Source organism: Aethalodelphis obliquidens, unplaced genomic scaffold (genome assembly GCF_003676395.1).
Source record: "Aethalodelphis obliquidens isolate GAN/ISIS:26980383/991018 unplaced genomic scaffold, ASM367639v1 scaffold4, whole genome shotgun sequence".
In the NCBI taxonomy this organism is placed as follows: domain Eukaryota; kingdom Metazoa; phylum Chordata; class Mammalia; order Artiodactyla; family Delphinidae; genus Aethalodelphis; species Aethalodelphis obliquidens.
The window spans coordinates 7,334,821-7,353,630 of NW_020837948.1; the positions used below are offsets into that span (position 1 = coordinate 7,334,821).

At 38.9% G+C, this 18,810-nt stretch overlaps 1 protein-coding gene across 6 annotated transcripts in view; it reads left to right on the plus strand.

The window, feature by feature from the left end:
• AFF4 (ALF transcription elongation factor 4) overlaps positions 1-18,810 on the plus strand; it is a 93,223-nt gene that overhangs the window by 65,098 nt on the left and 9,315 nt on the right. For 4 of the 6 annotated variants that reach the window (XM_027097819.1, XM_027097809.1, XM_027097799.1 and 1 more), the window contains 8 exons: positions 1,677-1,765; positions 2,375-2,615; positions 6,488-6,582; positions 7,196-7,259; positions 7,373-7,509; positions 8,902-8,973; positions 17,101-17,194; positions 18,063-18,106. In XM_027097819.1, coding sequence (XP_026953620.1) covers positions 1,677-1,765; positions 2,375-2,615; positions 6,488-6,582; positions 7,196-7,259; positions 7,373-7,509; positions 8,902-8,973; positions 17,101-17,194; positions 18,063-18,106 — 836 coding nt within the window. Of the gene's footprint in view, positions 1-1,676; positions 1,766-2,374; positions 2,616-6,487; positions 6,583-7,195; positions 7,260-7,372; positions 7,510-8,901; positions 8,974-9,866; positions 10,662-17,100; positions 17,195-18,062; positions 18,107-18,810 lie in introns of those variants that run through there. The other 2 variants (XR_003430997.1, XM_027097828.1) reach the window with 2 other exon arrangements.

Here is an 18,810-nt window from a genome sequence, read left to right on the forward strand (position 1 = left end):
CTAACACTTTTTTCTCTCTTAACACCCAGACCAAGTCACACTTTTTTTTTTTTTTTTTGCGGTACGCGGGCCTCGCACTGTTGTGGCCTCTCCCGTTGCGGAGCACAGGCTCCGGACGCGCAGGCCCAGCGGCCATGGCTCACGGACCCAGCCGCTCCGCGGCATGTGGGATCTTCCTGGACCGGGGCACGAACCCGTGTCCCCTGCATCGGCAGGCGGACTCTCAACCACTGCGCCACCAGGGAAGCCCCCTCACAGGTTTTTTATATCAATACCTATAAGTCAAATTTTGATTTTATAAAATGTATGTATATCACCAGGAAACTGGGTGATGATCCCGCATCTTGCGGGATCTTAGTTCCCTGACCAGGGATCAAACCCGGGCCCCGGCAGTAAAAGCACCGAGTCCTAACCACTAGACCGCCAGGGAATTCCCAGTGATGATTTTTGAGATTTGCTGCTTTGGTAAAATTAAGTGTCAGGGGCAGTTCCTGAAGATACAGCAGATAGTACTGAGAAGAGACCCAGCCAAGGATAATGAAGAATGTGGATTCCTTTTTCGCATGTTTTCACATGTCCAACTTTAATCATTTGTGTATGGGAACAAATCCTTTTGTTATGGCAGAAAGTTTGCAATATTCATGCCCTGATATTTAAGTCAATAGGAAATCTTAAATGCATCAAGCAAGTATCTTGGGGATTATAGACAGGCCCATAGGTTTTGTTTCAGCAAAAACGTTTTTCAAAAATCTTTAGGCTTGGCTATAAGCAAAAAGATGGACAGTAACAAGTATTGGTGAAGATATGGAGAACTGCAGTGCTGGTGGGAATGTAAAATGATGTAGCCACTTTGGAACATAGTTTAGCAATTCCTCACAAAGTAAATATGTAGTATTACCTTATGACCCAGCAATTGCACTCATAGGTGTATACCCAAGAACAGTGAAAACATGTCCATACAAAAACCTGTACTTGAAAAGTAGAAACAACTCAGTTGATGAATGGATAAATAAAATGTGGTATATCCATACCACCATATATTCAGCCATAAAAAGAAATAAAGTACTGACAAATCTTACAACGTAGATGATCCTTAAAAATATTATGCTAAGTGAAGGGAGCCAGACACAAAGGCCACACATATTGTATGATTACACTTTTTGAAATGTGTAGAATAGGCAAATCCATAAAGACAAAATGTGTAAATTAGTGATTGCCAGATCTGGGGGTGGAGCGAATGGGGAGTGAGTGCCAATGGAGAACAGGGTGCTTTTCGAGATAATGAAAATATTCTAAAATTGATTGTGGTGATAGTTGTACAACTTTGTGAATATGCTAAAAGCCATTGAATTGTGTACTTTTAAAGGGAATTTTATGGTATGTGAATTATATCTGAATTATAATCTCATCCCCAGCCCTCCCCAAATCATTAGGCTGAAAAGATGCCACTAAAAGGCTATTGCAGCATTTCAGCTCTTCTCATCTAAAATAGGAGGCTCCTTCTCAGACTTAAAACCGAATTTATTGAACATCGTTCAAATGAATTCTTTCACTTCACATTTATCTTCTTTCTGAAGTTTATCAGAGATAAACCGTTTGAGGGTAACTAGTACTGGAAACTGAAATTTGATGAATAGAAATCAAACCTAGCTGCTTTTTTTCTATTTTTCATGCAGAATGAAGATGATAACAGAGCCAATGAGAGCAAGAAACCCAAAACGGAAGACAAGAATTCGGCAGGCCACAAGCCATCCAGCAACAAAGAGTACGTTTGCAAAACATGTTACATGTGTGTCAATCTGTTATTTGCTATTGGGTACTTTCTAACATGCTTTTAGACTGTTCCTTTTAGTAAGTGTATGTCATACACATCTATACACAGTCATATACCAAATAGTGGGAGGTTTTGCTTTTAGCTAATTGGGATGAAAAGCAATTAAGATTCAGTCACATCTTCCTCTCTCCTTTTTTTAGTGGAATAGGAGGTATTTATAGGATAAGAATTAAAGTAAAGCTTTACCACTTTCAGGCTCGGTGACAAACTTAGGTATAACTTGCAGGAGACTTACGAGCATTAATATCGTCATTCACCATTCATCTTTTCGTTAATTTATTCAACCACTATTTATTGAATACTTGTGTGGCAGGCCAAGGTTTAGGCACTGGGTATACAACCATGATGGGGGGAAACACCAGACAAAATGTCTGCCCTCATGAAATTTACAGTTTTATTTTGTTTTGCAGAAATCATGTGTTCTAGTAATCAAATAGGGAAAAACAAATTTGTCTTGAAAGCAGGCAAAGTCAAGTGGAAAAAATCCATCACTCCTGTATGACCGTGTGGAGAAATGAGGGCATTTGTTTGGTTTGGCAGGTCATCTAAACAGAGTGCTGCTAAAGAAAAAGATTTGTTGCCTTCTCCTGCTGGGCCTGTTCCTTCAAAAGATCCAAAAACAGAGCATGGTTCTCGGAAGAGGACTATTAGTCAGTCTTCTTCCTTAAAGTCAAGTAATAACAGCAACAAGGAAAATAGCAGCAGCAGCAAAAACAGTTCCTCCACATCAAAGCAGAAGAGGACTGAAGGGAAGACTTCCAGTAGCTCTAAGGAGGTCAAGGTAAGGCATTGGGGGCTTGAGCCTTTTGAAAAAAAATCTCCTTGCCATGTGACTTCTCCAAGGTGACACTGTGCTTTGAAAATTTCGTAAACATCTTAATTTTGTAGACCTGTGCATTTTTACTCTCAAAATGTCATAGTCTTGTTAATAAACTTGTGCAGTGGTCTGAGACCATGAAAGGAATGAAGTCATCTGGCCATATGCATATTGGTTAGGGTAGAAACCCATAATTGGAAAAGTTGGTTATGGAAAAACAGTTGATTATGATCAAATTTGTAAATAGCTCCAGTTGTTCTGATTGGGTTCTTATCTATGGTTTTAAATGGACTTTGGATTTTTTAGAATTAGATTTTACAAGCAAGTTATACTACTTATAAAGTGATAAAGCAACCATTTGGTTTCATGAAGAAGAAAAAATTTCTTTAGCTGAGCTACCACTGGAATTATTTCTAGAGTATGATCATAATGTGGGGGAATACTGTTAATGTTTGTGGGTATGTAATTAGATCAAAGAAGCTTTTTCAAGGCTATACTTTAGGCTCTCACCCTGAATTTGTTTACCAGGTTATTTGTATTGCTTTCTAAAGTGTTCTGATCAGGAGCAAGCTACCTGACAAAATTAAGAAAATACCTAGATTTTTAAGTATATAATTTACTGAATTATTTGTGACTTAAATAAACAGAGACTTAAGAGTTGAAAAAAATTGACTGTTAAAGGCAGTTAGTTGTGCTTATTAAATGTGGTAATTAAATATTTCAAATTTTGAGGTAATTTAAATGGTGAACATCTCAATTGAGATATACAGAAGATGTTTTCTCCTGCTGGACCCTCTTCCGTAGTAGTTTAGAGAGTTAGTCCTAGTGCCCTCGAGGAACCTGTCCTCTTGGCCTCTTTCACTGTCCCAGTTCTCTGTCTACCTCCTGACTGGCTCTTTCTCCATTTCCCATCCTGGAACTGTAGGATTTCAGGCCTGTGTGCTTCTTTCTTTAAATCTCTTCTCCCTCTCTCTGTCTCTGTCTCTCTCTGTCTCTGTCTCTCTCTCTCTCTCTGTCTCTCGCTTTCAATGCACTCATTAAGTGAGCTCACCTGCTCATTTGGCTTCTGTTAGCTCATAGGTAACACTCTCTGTGTCTCTTCCTTATTGGTTTGTCAGGTTCTTGAAAGCAGGGATTTGTATCTCACATGTTTTGTGTTTTATCCAGTGTTTAACTTACTGGATAATGAGGAAACATTTGGATCAAATGTAGTTATTTGGTTCTTTGTTGTTATCAACAAAATATAAAATGTATTGGCCCTGACCCCTTTGATTTCAAGATCTTATGGCACTTAACAGTTGTTAAAATTGTTAATGTTAGTCTTGGCAGTTTCCAGTTTAGGCAATTATATATGGGTTTATTAAAGAAAATTCTATAATTAACTTAGAAAATATGCTCTTTCTCATGTCAACTAAAGAAAAATTAGATAACGTGAAAAACCAAAATTACATATAATTTTTATTTTGTTTTTCTAGATATTTGCTCATATCAAATTTTTGAAATATGCTGGCATAAATTTTGTTCATTATAGTCTCTTATGTTTTTAATATCTATAATATTGCTACTTATGATCCTTTTTTTTTTTTTTTTTTGCGGTACGTGGGCCTCTCACTGTTGTGGCCTCTCCCATTGCGGAGCACAGGCTCCGGACGTGCAGGCTGAGCAGCCATGGCTCACGGGCCCAGCTGCTCCGCGGCATGTGGGATCTTCCCGGACCGGGGCACGAACCCATGTCCCCTGCATCGGCAGGCAGACTCTCAACCACTGCGCCACCAGGGAAGCCCATGATTCTCTTTTATTTTTAGTATTAGTTTTCTGTGCCATGTTTCTCTTTTCCTTGATCAGTCTCATCAGAGGCTTATCACTTTTACTTGTCTTTTCAAAAAACAACCTTTCTTTGTCTTTATTCTCTGTAGTTTATTTTTGTTTTCTGTTTCATTAACTTACATGCTTTATAATTTCCTTTTAATTTCTTTTTGTTTTGCTGCTCTGTTTATTAACTTTTAAAGATGGATACCTAGCTCAAGTTTTTTAAAATTAATTTTCAGTCCTTTTTCTCTAATATTCTAATATAAGCAGTTAGACTATATATTTTCCTCTAAATACTGCTTTAGCTTAATCTTCAAGATATGGTATATAATATTTTTATAATTCAGTTTAAAATGTTTTTTAATTTCCTTTCTGATTTCATCTTTGATCCAAGACTTATTTAAACGTGTGTTACTCACTTTCCAAACATAGAGATTTTTCTAGTTGTCTTTTGGTTAGTACTTCTACCTTAGTTGCAATGGGGCTGGAAAGTGATCTGCGTGTAGCAGTCTTTTGATATTTGTTAAGAGTTGCTTTATAAAAGAGCATAGTATACGGTAGATTTTTGTAATGTTCTATATTTGTTTGAAAAGACTGTGTCTTCCACATGAATTGGGGACAGGGAGCTATATAATTCAATTAGATTAATCATGTTTTCACACCTATATGCTGACTGATATTTTGTCAGTTTGTCCTGTTGTCCACTGAGAGAAGTTCTTCTCGTTTTTTTTTAATTGAGATATAGTTGATATATAACATTATATTAGTTTCAGGTGTACAACATAATGATTACATATATGTATATATTGCAAAACAATCACTGCAGTAAGTCTAGTTAGCATCTCTTACCACACATAGTAATTTCTTTTTTTATTTTCAGAAACTTCAGTTTTCCATCAATAAACTTAAACTTAGGCATTTGTAGATCTGTTTATAAAACACAGAGGGAAAGCTGTCCAAGTAATGTTAGATTGCAACAGTATTTAGGAAGCAATTTCATAAACATGCAGACTGTGTAAAGAGCTTAGCATTTTCTCAAATCTCAGGGCTTTTATTTTCATTCTTGAAGGAAACTGTAATGGGTGGAACTGAAGGACTCTTTTACAAGAAAAGAAAAAAAAATGGTTACATGGTTTTTTAAAAATAGATTTTAAGCAGAAGTAATAAAATATATATTATTGTGTCATAGGGCTGGATGGGGAAGCAGTTGGGAGGACAGGGTCATAGCCATTGCATAGAGGTCTGTGTTGATAGGAGACAGGATGGACATGTTGATAGAAGGCAGAATAAAATTTAAGAAAGTGTCCAGGCTCCTTTTTTGGCTGCGGTGGGTCTTTGTTGCAGCACTCGGGGTCAGTAGTTGCGGTATGTGGGATCTTAGTTCCCTGACCAGGGATCAAACCCGGGCCCCCTGCATTGGGAGCATTAAGTCTTAGCCACTGGACCCAGGGGGAGTCCCTGTCCAGGCTTTTGAAATCTGACAGATCTGGACTTAAAGCCGAGTTTCCAGGAATACTGCTTAAAGCTGTTTGAACTTGGACAAGTTACTCAGCCTCCTTGAGACTAATTTTTATTCTATCCTAATAGCAGTACATATTTCATAGGGTTGTTGAAGGATTAATGATTGTGCTAAGTACTTGGTTAACTGAGTGCCTAGTAAGTAGGAGGCACATAGTAGATGTTAGATATTATTGTTGTTTTCATCGACCAGTTATTACCAGTAAATTTTGTTTTAAGTAGTACTGCTATATTGATAATAGTTTTGTGTCTTCCTTATGTTTTTACAAGTGCCAGGGTCAGTGCCTGGCACATAGTAGACCCCTGATATTATAAAGAATATTTTTGGTTATATAAAATGGGCTTATTCCATAAAAAGGACATTTACATTCTGAAATTTTAATATTTTATAACAAGGAAATTAATTACCAAAGGCAATAGAATTTTGTTTGCTTTTTAACCACTGGCTCAAATACTTTTAATTTTAATCTCACAATTTTCAACATAGTTATATATATTTTTTTGGTCAGGAAAAGGCTCCAAATAGCTCTTCTAACTGTCCTCCATCTACACCAACTCCTGATGCTTCTAAGCCTCGGAGAACGAAGCTTGCCTTTGATGACAGGTGAGATAAATATGAATTTTTATGCATTCAAGAAATCATTCCAGTCAGCATATAAAAAACTCATTTTAATTTCTGTCAGTGACCAGAAGAATTGATTGAGTTGTGATCAAAGAATATTCAGATTTTAATTTGAAAGGCACCTACTAGTCCAAGTATTGCTCCTTTACCTTATTAACTCCATGATTCTCATGGGGAATGTGAATAATGTACCTTCCAGTAGAATCTTACTGCTGCTGACTTTACTGTTTAAAATAAGGGCTTTCTTAAATAAGTAAGAGCAATGTTGCTTTTTTTCCCTCCATTTTGATAAAAGGTTATGTTTCCTACCCACATTTTGTTTACTCTCAATCTTTCAAACAACTTGGGTAAGTTAGCAGTTAATACTAGGGAGTTTGATTTCTGTTTTCCTAGTAGAAAATTTGCCAAGTTGGCCAAAATGATTTATGCTCTTAACCCAATTTAAACATTCATCAGAAAAAACTGAATTGAATGTTTAGTAATAGTTCATTTTCTTTACTTGAGGACATGAAAACTGAGGAATATTAGAGACTAAAGTGAACTAGTATCATGAAAATATTTACCATTTTACTTTTAATAAAAATTTACATTGCAGAAATTATTCAGCAGACCATTATTTACAAGAAGCAAAAAAGCTAAAGCACAATGCAGATGCATTGGTATGTAAATATTCTCCTCACATTTATATATTTAATCAAATTAACTTAAATCTTCATTTGTTCTCATAGTACATCAGTGCGGCTCTCATTTACCTTTATTCTCCTTTCTTCAGTCTGATAGGTTTGAGAAAGCTGTATACTATCTTGATGCTGTGGTATCTTTCATTGAATGTGGGAATGCATTAGAGAAAAATGCTCAGGAATCCAAATCCCCATTCCTTATGTATTCAGAGACAGTGGAGCTCATCAAGTAAGTGGGAAGACTTGCCACATCACTGGCAATAACATTTCTCTGGTCCTTCTAGGAAAAGACTAATATAGTTATATACAGTAAAGCTACAGAGGATCCTTAGTCCTTTATTGTCCTTGGATAAGGAGAACTAGACCCTTCAGTGCAGCAGTCTCCAACCTTTTTGGCACCAAGGACTGGTTTCGTGGAAGACAATTTTTCCACGGACTGGGGGTGGGAGATGGTTTTGGGATGATTCAAGCGCATTACATTATAGTGTACTTTATTTCTATTATTATTACATTGTAATATATAATGAAATTATTATGGAACTCATCATAATGCAGAATCAGTGGGAGCCCTGAGCTTGTTTTCCTGCAACTAGATGGTCCCATCTGGGGGTGATGGGAGACAGTCACACCCAAAGTGTGTTGCTTATGTCCCGTCTACTCTGTAAGATGCAGCTTAATTGTCACTTGCCACTCACTGATAGGGTTTTATTTTGTTTATTTTTATTTTTTAAATGATTTTATCTATTTATTTTTGGCTGATTGGGTCTTTGTTGCTGCATGTGGGCTTTCTCTAGTTGTGGTGAGCGGGGGCTACTCTTATTTATTTATTTATGGCTGTGTTGGGTCTTCATTTCTGTGCAAGGGCTTTCTCTAGTTGCGGCAAGTGGGGGCCACTCTTCATTGCAGTGCGCGGGCCTCTCACTATCGCGGCCTCTCTTGTTGCGGAGCACAGGCTCCAGACGCGCAGGCTCAGTAATTGTGGCTCACGAGCCTAGTTGCTCCGCGGCACGTGGGATCTTCCCAGACCAGGGCTCGAACCCGTGTCCCCTGCATTGACAAGCAGATTTTCAACCACTGCGCCACCAGGGAAGCCCTACCGATAGGGTTTTGATATGAGTCTGCAAGCAATTGATTTATTATGGTCTCGGTGCAGTCAAACCTCTCTGCTAATGATGATCTGTATTTGCAGCCACTCCCCAGAGCCAGCATCACCGCCTCAGCTCCACCTCAGATTGTCAGGCATTAGATTCTCATAAGGAGCACACAGCCTAGATCCCGCACATGCATAGTTCACAGTAGGGTTCATGCTCCTATGAGAATCTAATGCCGCTGCTGATCTGACAGGAGATGGAGCTCAGGCGGTAATGCGAATTATGGGGAGCAGCTGTAAATACAGATGAAACTTCGCTTGCTCGCCCACTGCTCACCTCCTGCTGTGCTGCCCAGTTCCTAACAGGCCACAGATCAGTACCGGTCCGTGGCCCAGGGGTTGGGGACCTCTGCTTTAGTGGGTATTTTTGCCTTTATTTAGGTTTGATTCTAATGTTTAGAGGACTAAGGAGGTCATAAGACAGATGAAGTATTTCATTTTGTGTCATTTGTTTCTTATATTATCTCACAGATACACCATGAAGCTAAAGAATTACTTGGCACCAGATGCTACAGCTGCAGATAAAAGACTCACAGTACTTTGGTAAGTGTTATGTGTTTTAGCCTCTGCTAGATGACAAAGCAGTTTCATAATGAATTGTGCTATATTCTTCTGAAAGTTATCCTTGAATCTTCCTTCCATAACTCAGTCATAGATCTGTTCTTTATGGGTAAAGTAGAAAATAACTCAGAATTCCTTCAGAAATACTTTAGTTGCTGTGAGTCTCTGATCCATTGCCCTCTTGGCAAAAGCCTTGGTAGAGGGGGACTGATATGAGAACTTTCTGTTGTCTTAAGTGGTCACTTATTCAGGCTCTGGGGTTTTTTTTGGTTTTTATATTTAACTATAGTTTATTTTTATTACTCTCAGACTTCTGTTGTGTATTGAAGTAAAGGTGGACACCATAAAAAATCCAGGCTTTTTTTCTTTTGGTAGCCTCTCTCTCCATTTACATATACATATGCCTTACCTTAGGGAGCAAACATCTAGCTTGCTCAGGATAAAGAATATGGTTTGTTTGCTTGTTCCCAGAGGGATAGTTTATTTGTTGTGGGTATATACTTTACCTGGCACATGTTTAACAGCTGGGAGTGCAGCCTTGGGAAAAACTGTCATGGTCCTATTTGTCATGGAGTCTAGTGTCTAGTGTGACAAAACAGAAATTAATCAAATAACCACACAAGTATATGAATTAAGTACTTTGAAGCAAAAGTTTATGTAACTATAACGGTAAAATGTAGGGATACTTAATCCTTAGGTAGAGGAAACATGTACACAGCTGGATAGTGGAAAGAAACTGGAAACTTTCTGTCAAGGAACTAAAGGACAGGGAGAAGTAAGTGAAAGTAACTGGAGAGGTAGGCAGTGATGATCATGCAGGGCCTTTGTAAGCCGTGTTGGGTTTATATATGTTACATCAGAATTGTAATATTCAGAGCCAGGAGTCAAGATGGCGGCATGGGAAGACGCGGAGTTAGCGTCTCCCCACAACTAGGGCGCCTGCCGGACGCTGGCGGGAGACCTTGACGCCCAAGGAGACGGGAGGAACCCCCAAGCGACCGGGTAGGATGTGGGGGGACTGAGGGGAGAGGAGAAGTGGAGGCGGGACAGGACCATGCTGCTGAGGGGTGGCTGGGATGGGGGAGGGGTTCCCACACCTGGAGGGACCCTCAGGGGCTCGGATCAGTGGGGAGTGCACCTAGCGTTTCCCCTGCCCAGTTGGCCCGGAAAACCTGCCCAGCTCTCAGGCCAGATCCTACGCCCTCAGAGGCCCGCTGCGGGCTGTGTTGGTCCTGGGGGCATAGGAGGGACGGTGGGGGAGAACAGGAGAGGCAGGTGGGGGGACCCTCCAGGACCAGAGGAGCAGGAGAGGTGCAGAGGGCTTTGCCCTGCCCACTCAGCCTAGGAAGCCTGCTGGGCTCCCAGGCTGGGTCCCCAGCCCTCCACAGGCCCCTCCCAGGCCCTGTGGGTCCTGGGAGCATAGGAGGGAGGCGGGGGAGAACAGGAGAGGCAAGTGGGAGGTACCCTCCAGGACCTGAGGAGCAGGAGAGGTGAGGATGGCATTTGCCCTGCCCACTCAGGGCAAACCAGGGGCACGCCTGGACCCCTCTGTTTTGTTGAGCCTAGGCCCAACCCCGCCCCCCGCCAGGGCCTTTTCCAGCCCTGTGGGTCCTAAACATAGGCCCTGCCCACAGCCTAAAAACCCCACCCCTGCCTAAGCCCCACCCACACAGCCAAGGCCTTTTCTCCTTTTTTTTTTCCCCCTTTTTTACTATTGTGGTTCTGTTTTACCTTCCGATTGTTGTTTCATCTGTATTTTTATATTCTTTCTAACATATCTGTTAGTTTCCTGGTCTCATTTTATTTTTCACTCTTTGTTATTGCTCTGCTCTTTTTTTCTTTTTCTTTTTTTGCCACCCTGCATGGCTTGCGGGATCTTGGTTCACGAGCTGGGGATTGGGCCAAAGCTCTTACTGTGGGAGCTCCGAGTCCAAACCAGTGGACTAACAGAGAACCTCAGACCCCAGGGAATATTCATCAGAGTGAGGTCTCCCAAAGGTCCTCATCTCGACACCAAGACCCAGCTCTACCCAACAGCCTACAAACTCCAGTGCTGGAAGCCTCAGGCCAAACAACCAGTAGACAGGAAAACAATCCCAACCATCAAAAGAAAAAAAAAAGAGAGAGAGACAGCAAAAAAATATGTCACAGATGAAGGAGCAAGGTAAAAACCTACAAGACCAAATAAATGAAGAGGAAATAGGCAATCTACCTGAAAAAGAATTCAGAGTAATGATAGTAAAGATGATCCAGAATGTTGGAAATAGAATGGAGGCACAGATTGAGAAAATACAAGAAATGTTTAACAAAGATCTAGAAGACCTAAAGAACAAACAAATAGAGATGAACAACACAATAACTGAAATGAAAAATACTGATTCAATAACAGAATAATTGAGGCAGAAGAACAAATAAGTGAGCTGGAAGACAGAATGGTGAAAGTAACTGCCAAGGAGCAGAATAAAGAAAAAAGAATGAAAAGAATTGAAGACAATCTCAGAGACCTCTGGGACAACACTAAACGCACCAACATTTGAATTATAGGGATCCCAGAAGCAGAAGAGAAAAAGAAAGGATCTGAGAAAATATTTGAAGAGATTATAGTGGAAAACTTCCGTAACATGGGAAAGGAAATAGTCACCCAAGTCCAGGGAGCGCATAGAGTCCCATACAGGATAAACCCTAGGAGAAACACACCAAGACACATATTAATCAAACTAACAAAAATTAAATTCAAAGAAAAAATATTAAAAGCAGCAAGGGAAAAGCAAAAAATAACATACAAAGGAACCCCCATAAGGTTATCAGCTGATCTTTCAGCAGAAACTCTGCAGGGGAGAAGGGAGTGGCAGGATATACTTAAGTGATGAAAGGGAATAACTTACAACCAAGATTACTCTGCGCACCAAGGGTCTCATTCAGATTCAACAGAGAAATCAAAAGCTTTTCAGACAAGCAAAAGCTAAGAGAATTCAGCACCACCAAACCAGCTTTACAACAAACGCTAAAGGAACTTCTCTAAGTGGAAAACACAGAGAAGAAAAAGACCCACAAAAACAAACCCAAAACAATTAAGAAAATGGTCATAGGAACATACATATCAATAATAACCTTGAATGTAAATAGATTAAATGCCCCAACCAAAAGACACAGACTGGCTGAATGGATACAAAAACAAGACCCATATGTATGCTGTCTACAAGAGACCCACTTCAGACCTAGGGACACATACAGACAAAGTGAAGGGATGGAAAAATATATTCCATATTTCCATGCAAATGGAAATCAAAAGAAAGCTGGAGTAGCAATACTCATATCAGATAAAATAGACTTTAAAGTAAAGATTGTTATAAGAGATAAGGAAGGACACTACATCATGATCAAGGGATCAATCCAAGAAGAAGATATAACAATTATAAATGTTTATGTACCCAACATAGGAGCACCTCAATACATAAGGTAAATGCTAACAACCATGAAAGGGGAAATCAACAGGAACACAATAATTGTAGGGGACTTTAACACCTCACTTACACCAATGGACCTCTCATCCAAACAGAAAATAAATAACGAAACACAAGCTTTAAATAACACAATAGACCAGATAGGTTTAGTTGATATTTATAGAACATTCCACCCTAAAGTGGCAGAATACACTTTCTTCTCAAGTGGATACGGTACATTCTTCAGGATAGATCACATCCTGGGTCACAAATCAAGCCTTGGAAAATTTAAGAAAATTGAAATCATATCAAGCATTTTTCTGACCACAAACTCTATGAGATTGGAAATCAGTTACAGGAAAAAAACTGTAAAACAACACTAATAGCTGGAGGGTAAACAGTGTGGTACTCAGTAACCAAGAGATTGCTGAAGAAATCAAATAAGAAATAAAACAATACATGGGAACAAATAACAATGAAAACGTGACAACCCAAAACCTATGGGACACAGCAAAAGCAGTTCTAAGAGGGAAGTTTATAGCAATTCAGTCTCACCTCAAGTAACAAGAAGAATGTCAAATAAACAATCTAACTCTATACCTAAAGCAACTGGAGAAAGAAGAACAAAGAAAGCCCCAAGTCAGTAGAAGGAAAGAAATTATAAAGATCAAAGCAGAAATAAATAGAAACAAAGAAAACAGTAGCAAAGATCAATAAAACTAAAAGTTGGGGACTTCCCTGGTGGCGCAGTGGTTAAGAATCCACCTGCTAATGCAGGAGACATGGGTATCCTTGGTCCAGGAAGATCCCACATGCCGCGGAGCAACTAAGCCCTGTGAGCCACAACTACTGAGCCTATGCTCTAGAGCCTGTGAGCCTCAACTACAGAGCCCGCGCACCTAGAGCCTGTGCTCCGCAACAGGAGAAGCCACCACGCTGAGAAGCCCTCACACCACAACGAAGAGTAGCCCCCGCTCACCACAACTAAAGAAAGCCTGCACACAGCAACAAAGACCCAATGCAGCCCATAAATAAATAAATAAACAAATAAAAACTAAAAGTTGGTTCTTTGAGAAGATAAACAAAATTGATAAACCCTTAGCCAAACTCATCAAGAAAAGGAGAGGATGCAAATCAATAAAATTAGAAATGAGAAAGAAGTCACAACTGACACTGCAGAAATACAAAGGATTATAAGAGACTACTAAAAACAACTATATGCCAATAAAATGGACAACCACGAAGAAATGGACAGATTCTTGGAAAGGTACAATTTTCCAAGACTGAACTAGGAAGAATTAGAAAATATAAACAGACCTATCACAAGTAATGAAATTGAAACTATAATTAAAAATCTTCCAACAAACAAAAATCCAGGACCAGATGGCTTCACAGGTGAATTCTATCAAACATTTAGAGAAGAGCTAACATCAGTCCTTCTCAAACTCTTCCAAAAAATTGCAGAGGGAGAAACACTCCCAAATTCATTCTATGAAGCCACCATCACCCTGATACCAAAACCAGAAAAAGATATCACAAGAAAAGAAAATTATAGACCAATATCACTGATGAACATAGATACAAAAACCCTGAATAAAATACTAGCAAACAGAATCCAACAACATATTAAAAGGATTATACACCATGATCAAGTGGGATGTATCCCAGGAATGCAAGGATTCTTCAGTATACGCAAATCAATCAATGTGATACACCATATTAACAAACTGAATAAAAACCATATGATCATCTCAATAGGTGCAGAAAAAGCTTTTGACAAAATTCAACATCAATTTATGATAAAAACTCTCCTGAAAGTGGGCATAGAGGGAACCTACCTCAACATAATAAAGGCCATATATGACAAACCCACAGCCAACATCATACTCAATGGTGAAAAACTGAAAGCATTTCCTCGAAGATCAGGAAGAAGACAAGGATATCCACTCTCACCACTCTTATTCAACATAGATTTGGAAGTCCTAGCCACGGCAATCAGAGAAGAAAAAGAAATGAAAGGAATACAAATTGGAAAAGAAGTAGAACTGTCTCTGTTTGCAGATACCATACATGATACTTACTATACATAGAAAATCCTAAAGATGCCACCAGAAAACTACTAGAACCAATCAATGAATTTGGTAAAGTTGCAGGATACAAAATCAGTGCACAGAAATCTCTGGCATTCCTATACACCAACAGCGAAAAATCAAAAAGAGAAATTAAGGAAACACCCCCATTTATCACTCCAACAAAAAGAATAAAATACCTAGGAATAAACCCACATAAGGAGGCGAAAGACTTGTACTCAGAAAACTATAAAACACTGATGAAAGAAATCAAAGATGACATAAACAGATGCAGGAATATACCATGTTCTTGGATTGGAAGAATCAATATTGTGAAAATGACTATACTACCCAAAGCAATCTACAGATTCAATGAAATCCCTATCAAACTACCAATGTCATTCTTCACAGAATTAGAACAAAAAATCTTACAATTTGTATGGAAACACAAAAGACCCCAAATAGCCAAAGCAATCTTGAGAAAGAAAAACGGAGTTGGAGGAATCAGGCTCCCTGACTTCAAACTATACCATAAAGCTACAGTAATCAAGACAGTATGGTACTGGCACAAAAACAGAAATATAGATCAATGGTACAGGATAGAAAGCCCAGAGATAAACCCACGCGCATATGGTCACCTAATTTACGACAAAGGAGGCAAGAACATATAATGGAGAAAAGATAGCCTCTTCAATAAGTGGTGCTGGGAAAACTGGACAGCTACATGTAAAAGGATGAAACTAGAACACTTCCTAACACCATACACAAAAATAAACTCCAGATGGATTAAAGACCTAAATGTAAGACTGGACACTATAAAACTCTTATAGGAAAACATAGGAAAAACACTCTTTGACATAAACCACAGCAAGATCTTTTTTGACCCACCTCCTATAGTAATGAAAATAAAAACAAAAATAAACAAATGGGACCTAATTAAACTTAAAAGCTTTTGCACAGCAAAGGAAACAGTAAACAAGACGAAAAGACAGCCCTCAGAATGGGAGAAAATATTTTCAAATGAAGCAATGGACAAAGGATTAATCTCCAAAATGTACAAACAGCTCATGTAGTCCAATATCAAAAGAACAAACAACCCAATTAACAAATGGGAGGAAGACCTAAACAGACATTTTACCAAAGAAGATGGATGGCCAAGAGGCACATAAGAAGATGCTCAACATCACTAATTATTAGAGAAATGCAAATCAAAACTACAATGATGTATCGCCTCTCACCGGTCAGAATGGCCATTGTCAAAAAATCTAGAAGCAGTAAATGCTGGAGAGGGTGTGGTGAAGAGGGAACCCTCCTGCACTGGTGGTGGGAATGTAAATTGATACAGTCACTATGGAGAACAGTATGGAGGTTCCTTTAAAAACTAAAAATAGTACTACCATATGACCCAGCAATCTGACCACTAGGCATGTACCCTGAGGAAAGCATAATTCAAAAAGAGACATGTATCCCAATGTTCATTGCAGCACTATTTACAATAGCCAGGACATGGAAGGAACCTAAATGTCCATCAACAGTGAATGGATAAAAAAGATATGGCACATATATACAATGGAATATTACTCCGCCATAAAAATAAATGAAATTGAGTTATTTGTAGTGAGGTGGATGGACCTAGAGTCTGTCATACAGAGTGAAGTAAGAAAGAGAAAAACAAATACTGTATGCTAATGCATATATATGGAATCTAAAAAATATGGTACTGATGAGCCTAGTGGCAGGGCAGGAATAAAGAGACAGACATAGAGAATGGACTTGAGGACATGGGGCCGGGGAGAGGGGAAGCTGAGGCGAAGTGAGAGTAGCATTGGCATATATACACTACCAAATAAAATATTTAGCTAGTGGGAAGCAGCAGCATAGCACAGGGAGATCAGCTCGATGCTTTGCGATGACCTAGAAGGGTGGGATAGGGAGGGTAGGCGGGAGGCTCAAGAGGGAGGGGATATGGGGATATATGTATGCATATGGCTGATTCACTTTGTTGTACACCAGAAGCTAACACAGCATTATGAAGTAATTATACTCCAATAAAGATGTATAAAAAGGAAAGAATTGTGATATTCATAGTTGAGTTCCTAGTTTTACTATTTTACATTATTTATATTGTAATTTGATGTAGAGATTCTGCCCCAAAGTGATTTTTTTTTTTTTTTTTTTTTTGCCATGCCACGTGGCCTGCGTGATCTTAGTTTCCTGACCAGGGATTGAACCCAGACCGTGGCTGTGAAAGCACTGAGTCCTAACCACTGGGATGCCAGGGAATTTCCCCGCAGGGATTTTTTTAGTCCATATGTTATAATAACATGTTGATGTCCTGTAGGTGAGGTTTTGATTTTTGAATGTCAACAAATAGGAGGCTAGTCCTAGGTCTCTTCCCCTTCCTTCCTCTCCCTAGGGTATGTACCATAAGAAGATCACATCTTTTGGTTTTGCTTAAGAGTTAGTGGTGTTGTCCTTATGCCATGGTCTGCTCACATGAGCCAGTCATGTAGTCTGGCACGACGCAAAGGTTGTCTATACAGATGTGGCCAGAGTCTGTTGTCCTGGTAAATAAGCTGCCCTTTTCCATTGGCTAGCCTGCGATGCCAGTCTTTGCTGTACCTGAGGCTATTCAAACTGAAGAAAGAAACTGCTCTGAAGTATTCAAAGACACTAACAGAGCACCTGAAGGTAAGTGTGCAAAAGAGGAGTATCTGTTTCCCAGGGGAAAAAATTTATAAAGTCTCCTATCTCCACCCCAGAAGTGCCCTCATGTTTTCCCTACCAGAGCAGGGGAGAAGCTACTATTTGGGAACTTTCAAATAATTTGATGTTTAAACTGCACACGTATCTGATTGTAGAACCTATGTAGCCATATTCAGTAGCTCTTAATAATATTTCAGTAGATGTAGCCTATTTTTATCACAAAACCTAATTTATACTTTTTAAATGGTCTTTTGTTTTCACTACCATCCTTCCTTAAATTATTCTCTTAGTTTCCTAAAATATCTTCATATGTTTTTTCATGATAGCTCTACATAAGTCTTCCTAAAATTCTGCCCTGATTATGACTTGGAACCCTTTCATAGCTTATCATTCCCTGCAGAGTCAAGTCAAGTCAAAGATTCTTACCCTGACCTGCAAGGCCCTCAAGATTTCTCTCTCTCTCTCTCTCTCTCTCTCTGTCGTTCTCTCGTTCCTTTTCTAAACCTTTGCTGTAGATAAACTGTATGGGTCATATACATTCTCTTTTCTGCAGCCTTTGTACATAGTATGACTTACCTCTCTTTGCCTTCTCCCCTGTTCTTTATCCATCTGAATGTTACTCATTCTTTGTCTCTCCCTTTCAGTTTTCCACAACACCCCAGCTCCCATCTAAATAACTTCCTTCTGTTGCACATTTACACACACACACACACACACACATTTTGGTTTCTTAAGTTTGTAAACTTTCGTAAGATCAGTACTGGCCCAAAGCTTTTGAATATATTTAGTACCTCATAAGTAGTGTTTTTTGTTGTTGTTGTTTTTTATTAAGTACGTTCTCTTTTCTCTACAGAATTCTTATAATAATTCTCAAGCACCATCACCAGGTTTGGGAAGGTGGGTAAATTTTATTCTATAAAATATTATGTGACAAGTTTATTTATTTTTATGTAAAAGTGGAATGGGTTTGGCCACTTTCCAAAAATGGAAAGATGACAACTTTAAAAAAAAATTAAGGCCATGTCTAATAATGTATTTTTTAAAGTATTTTTTTCTGTTTTTTTTTTAAGTTGAAAATATCATGAACATGATCTTAGAAAGATTAAAGAGGGGACATTTCACCTGCAGAAGTCTTAAGTTTTTTACAGCACCTCAACCCTTCTCACAGTTTGATTTCTGTGGCTAGCCTGGTTTTTATCACCTTGAGCTTATCTTTACTCATGTTTTGACACGAATTTAATAACAGTGGCATGATTACGGTTTCTTCTCCATTCCCACATCACTCCCAGCCCACCCACCCACAAAAAGGAGGAAAAACACCATGAAATCTTTTTTTCCTAAGTTTATTTGTTCAATTATTTTGCTTATGCTAATCGACAGTCTGTCTTTTGCCTTTATGTACTTTCTTAACCACATTTAAAGTGCGAAATGTGCAGATAAAAATATTCTTAACAAATAGCTTTTCTCCCCTCAACTACTGTTTGATTTTCCTTTTTTTATGGTCTTGGGCCTTTTCAGAAATTTTAGTACTGCTGAAATGAACCTGCCAGATTTCAACATGTGTTTTCTAGGAAATGCTTAATTGACAGGAAGCTTGAGAT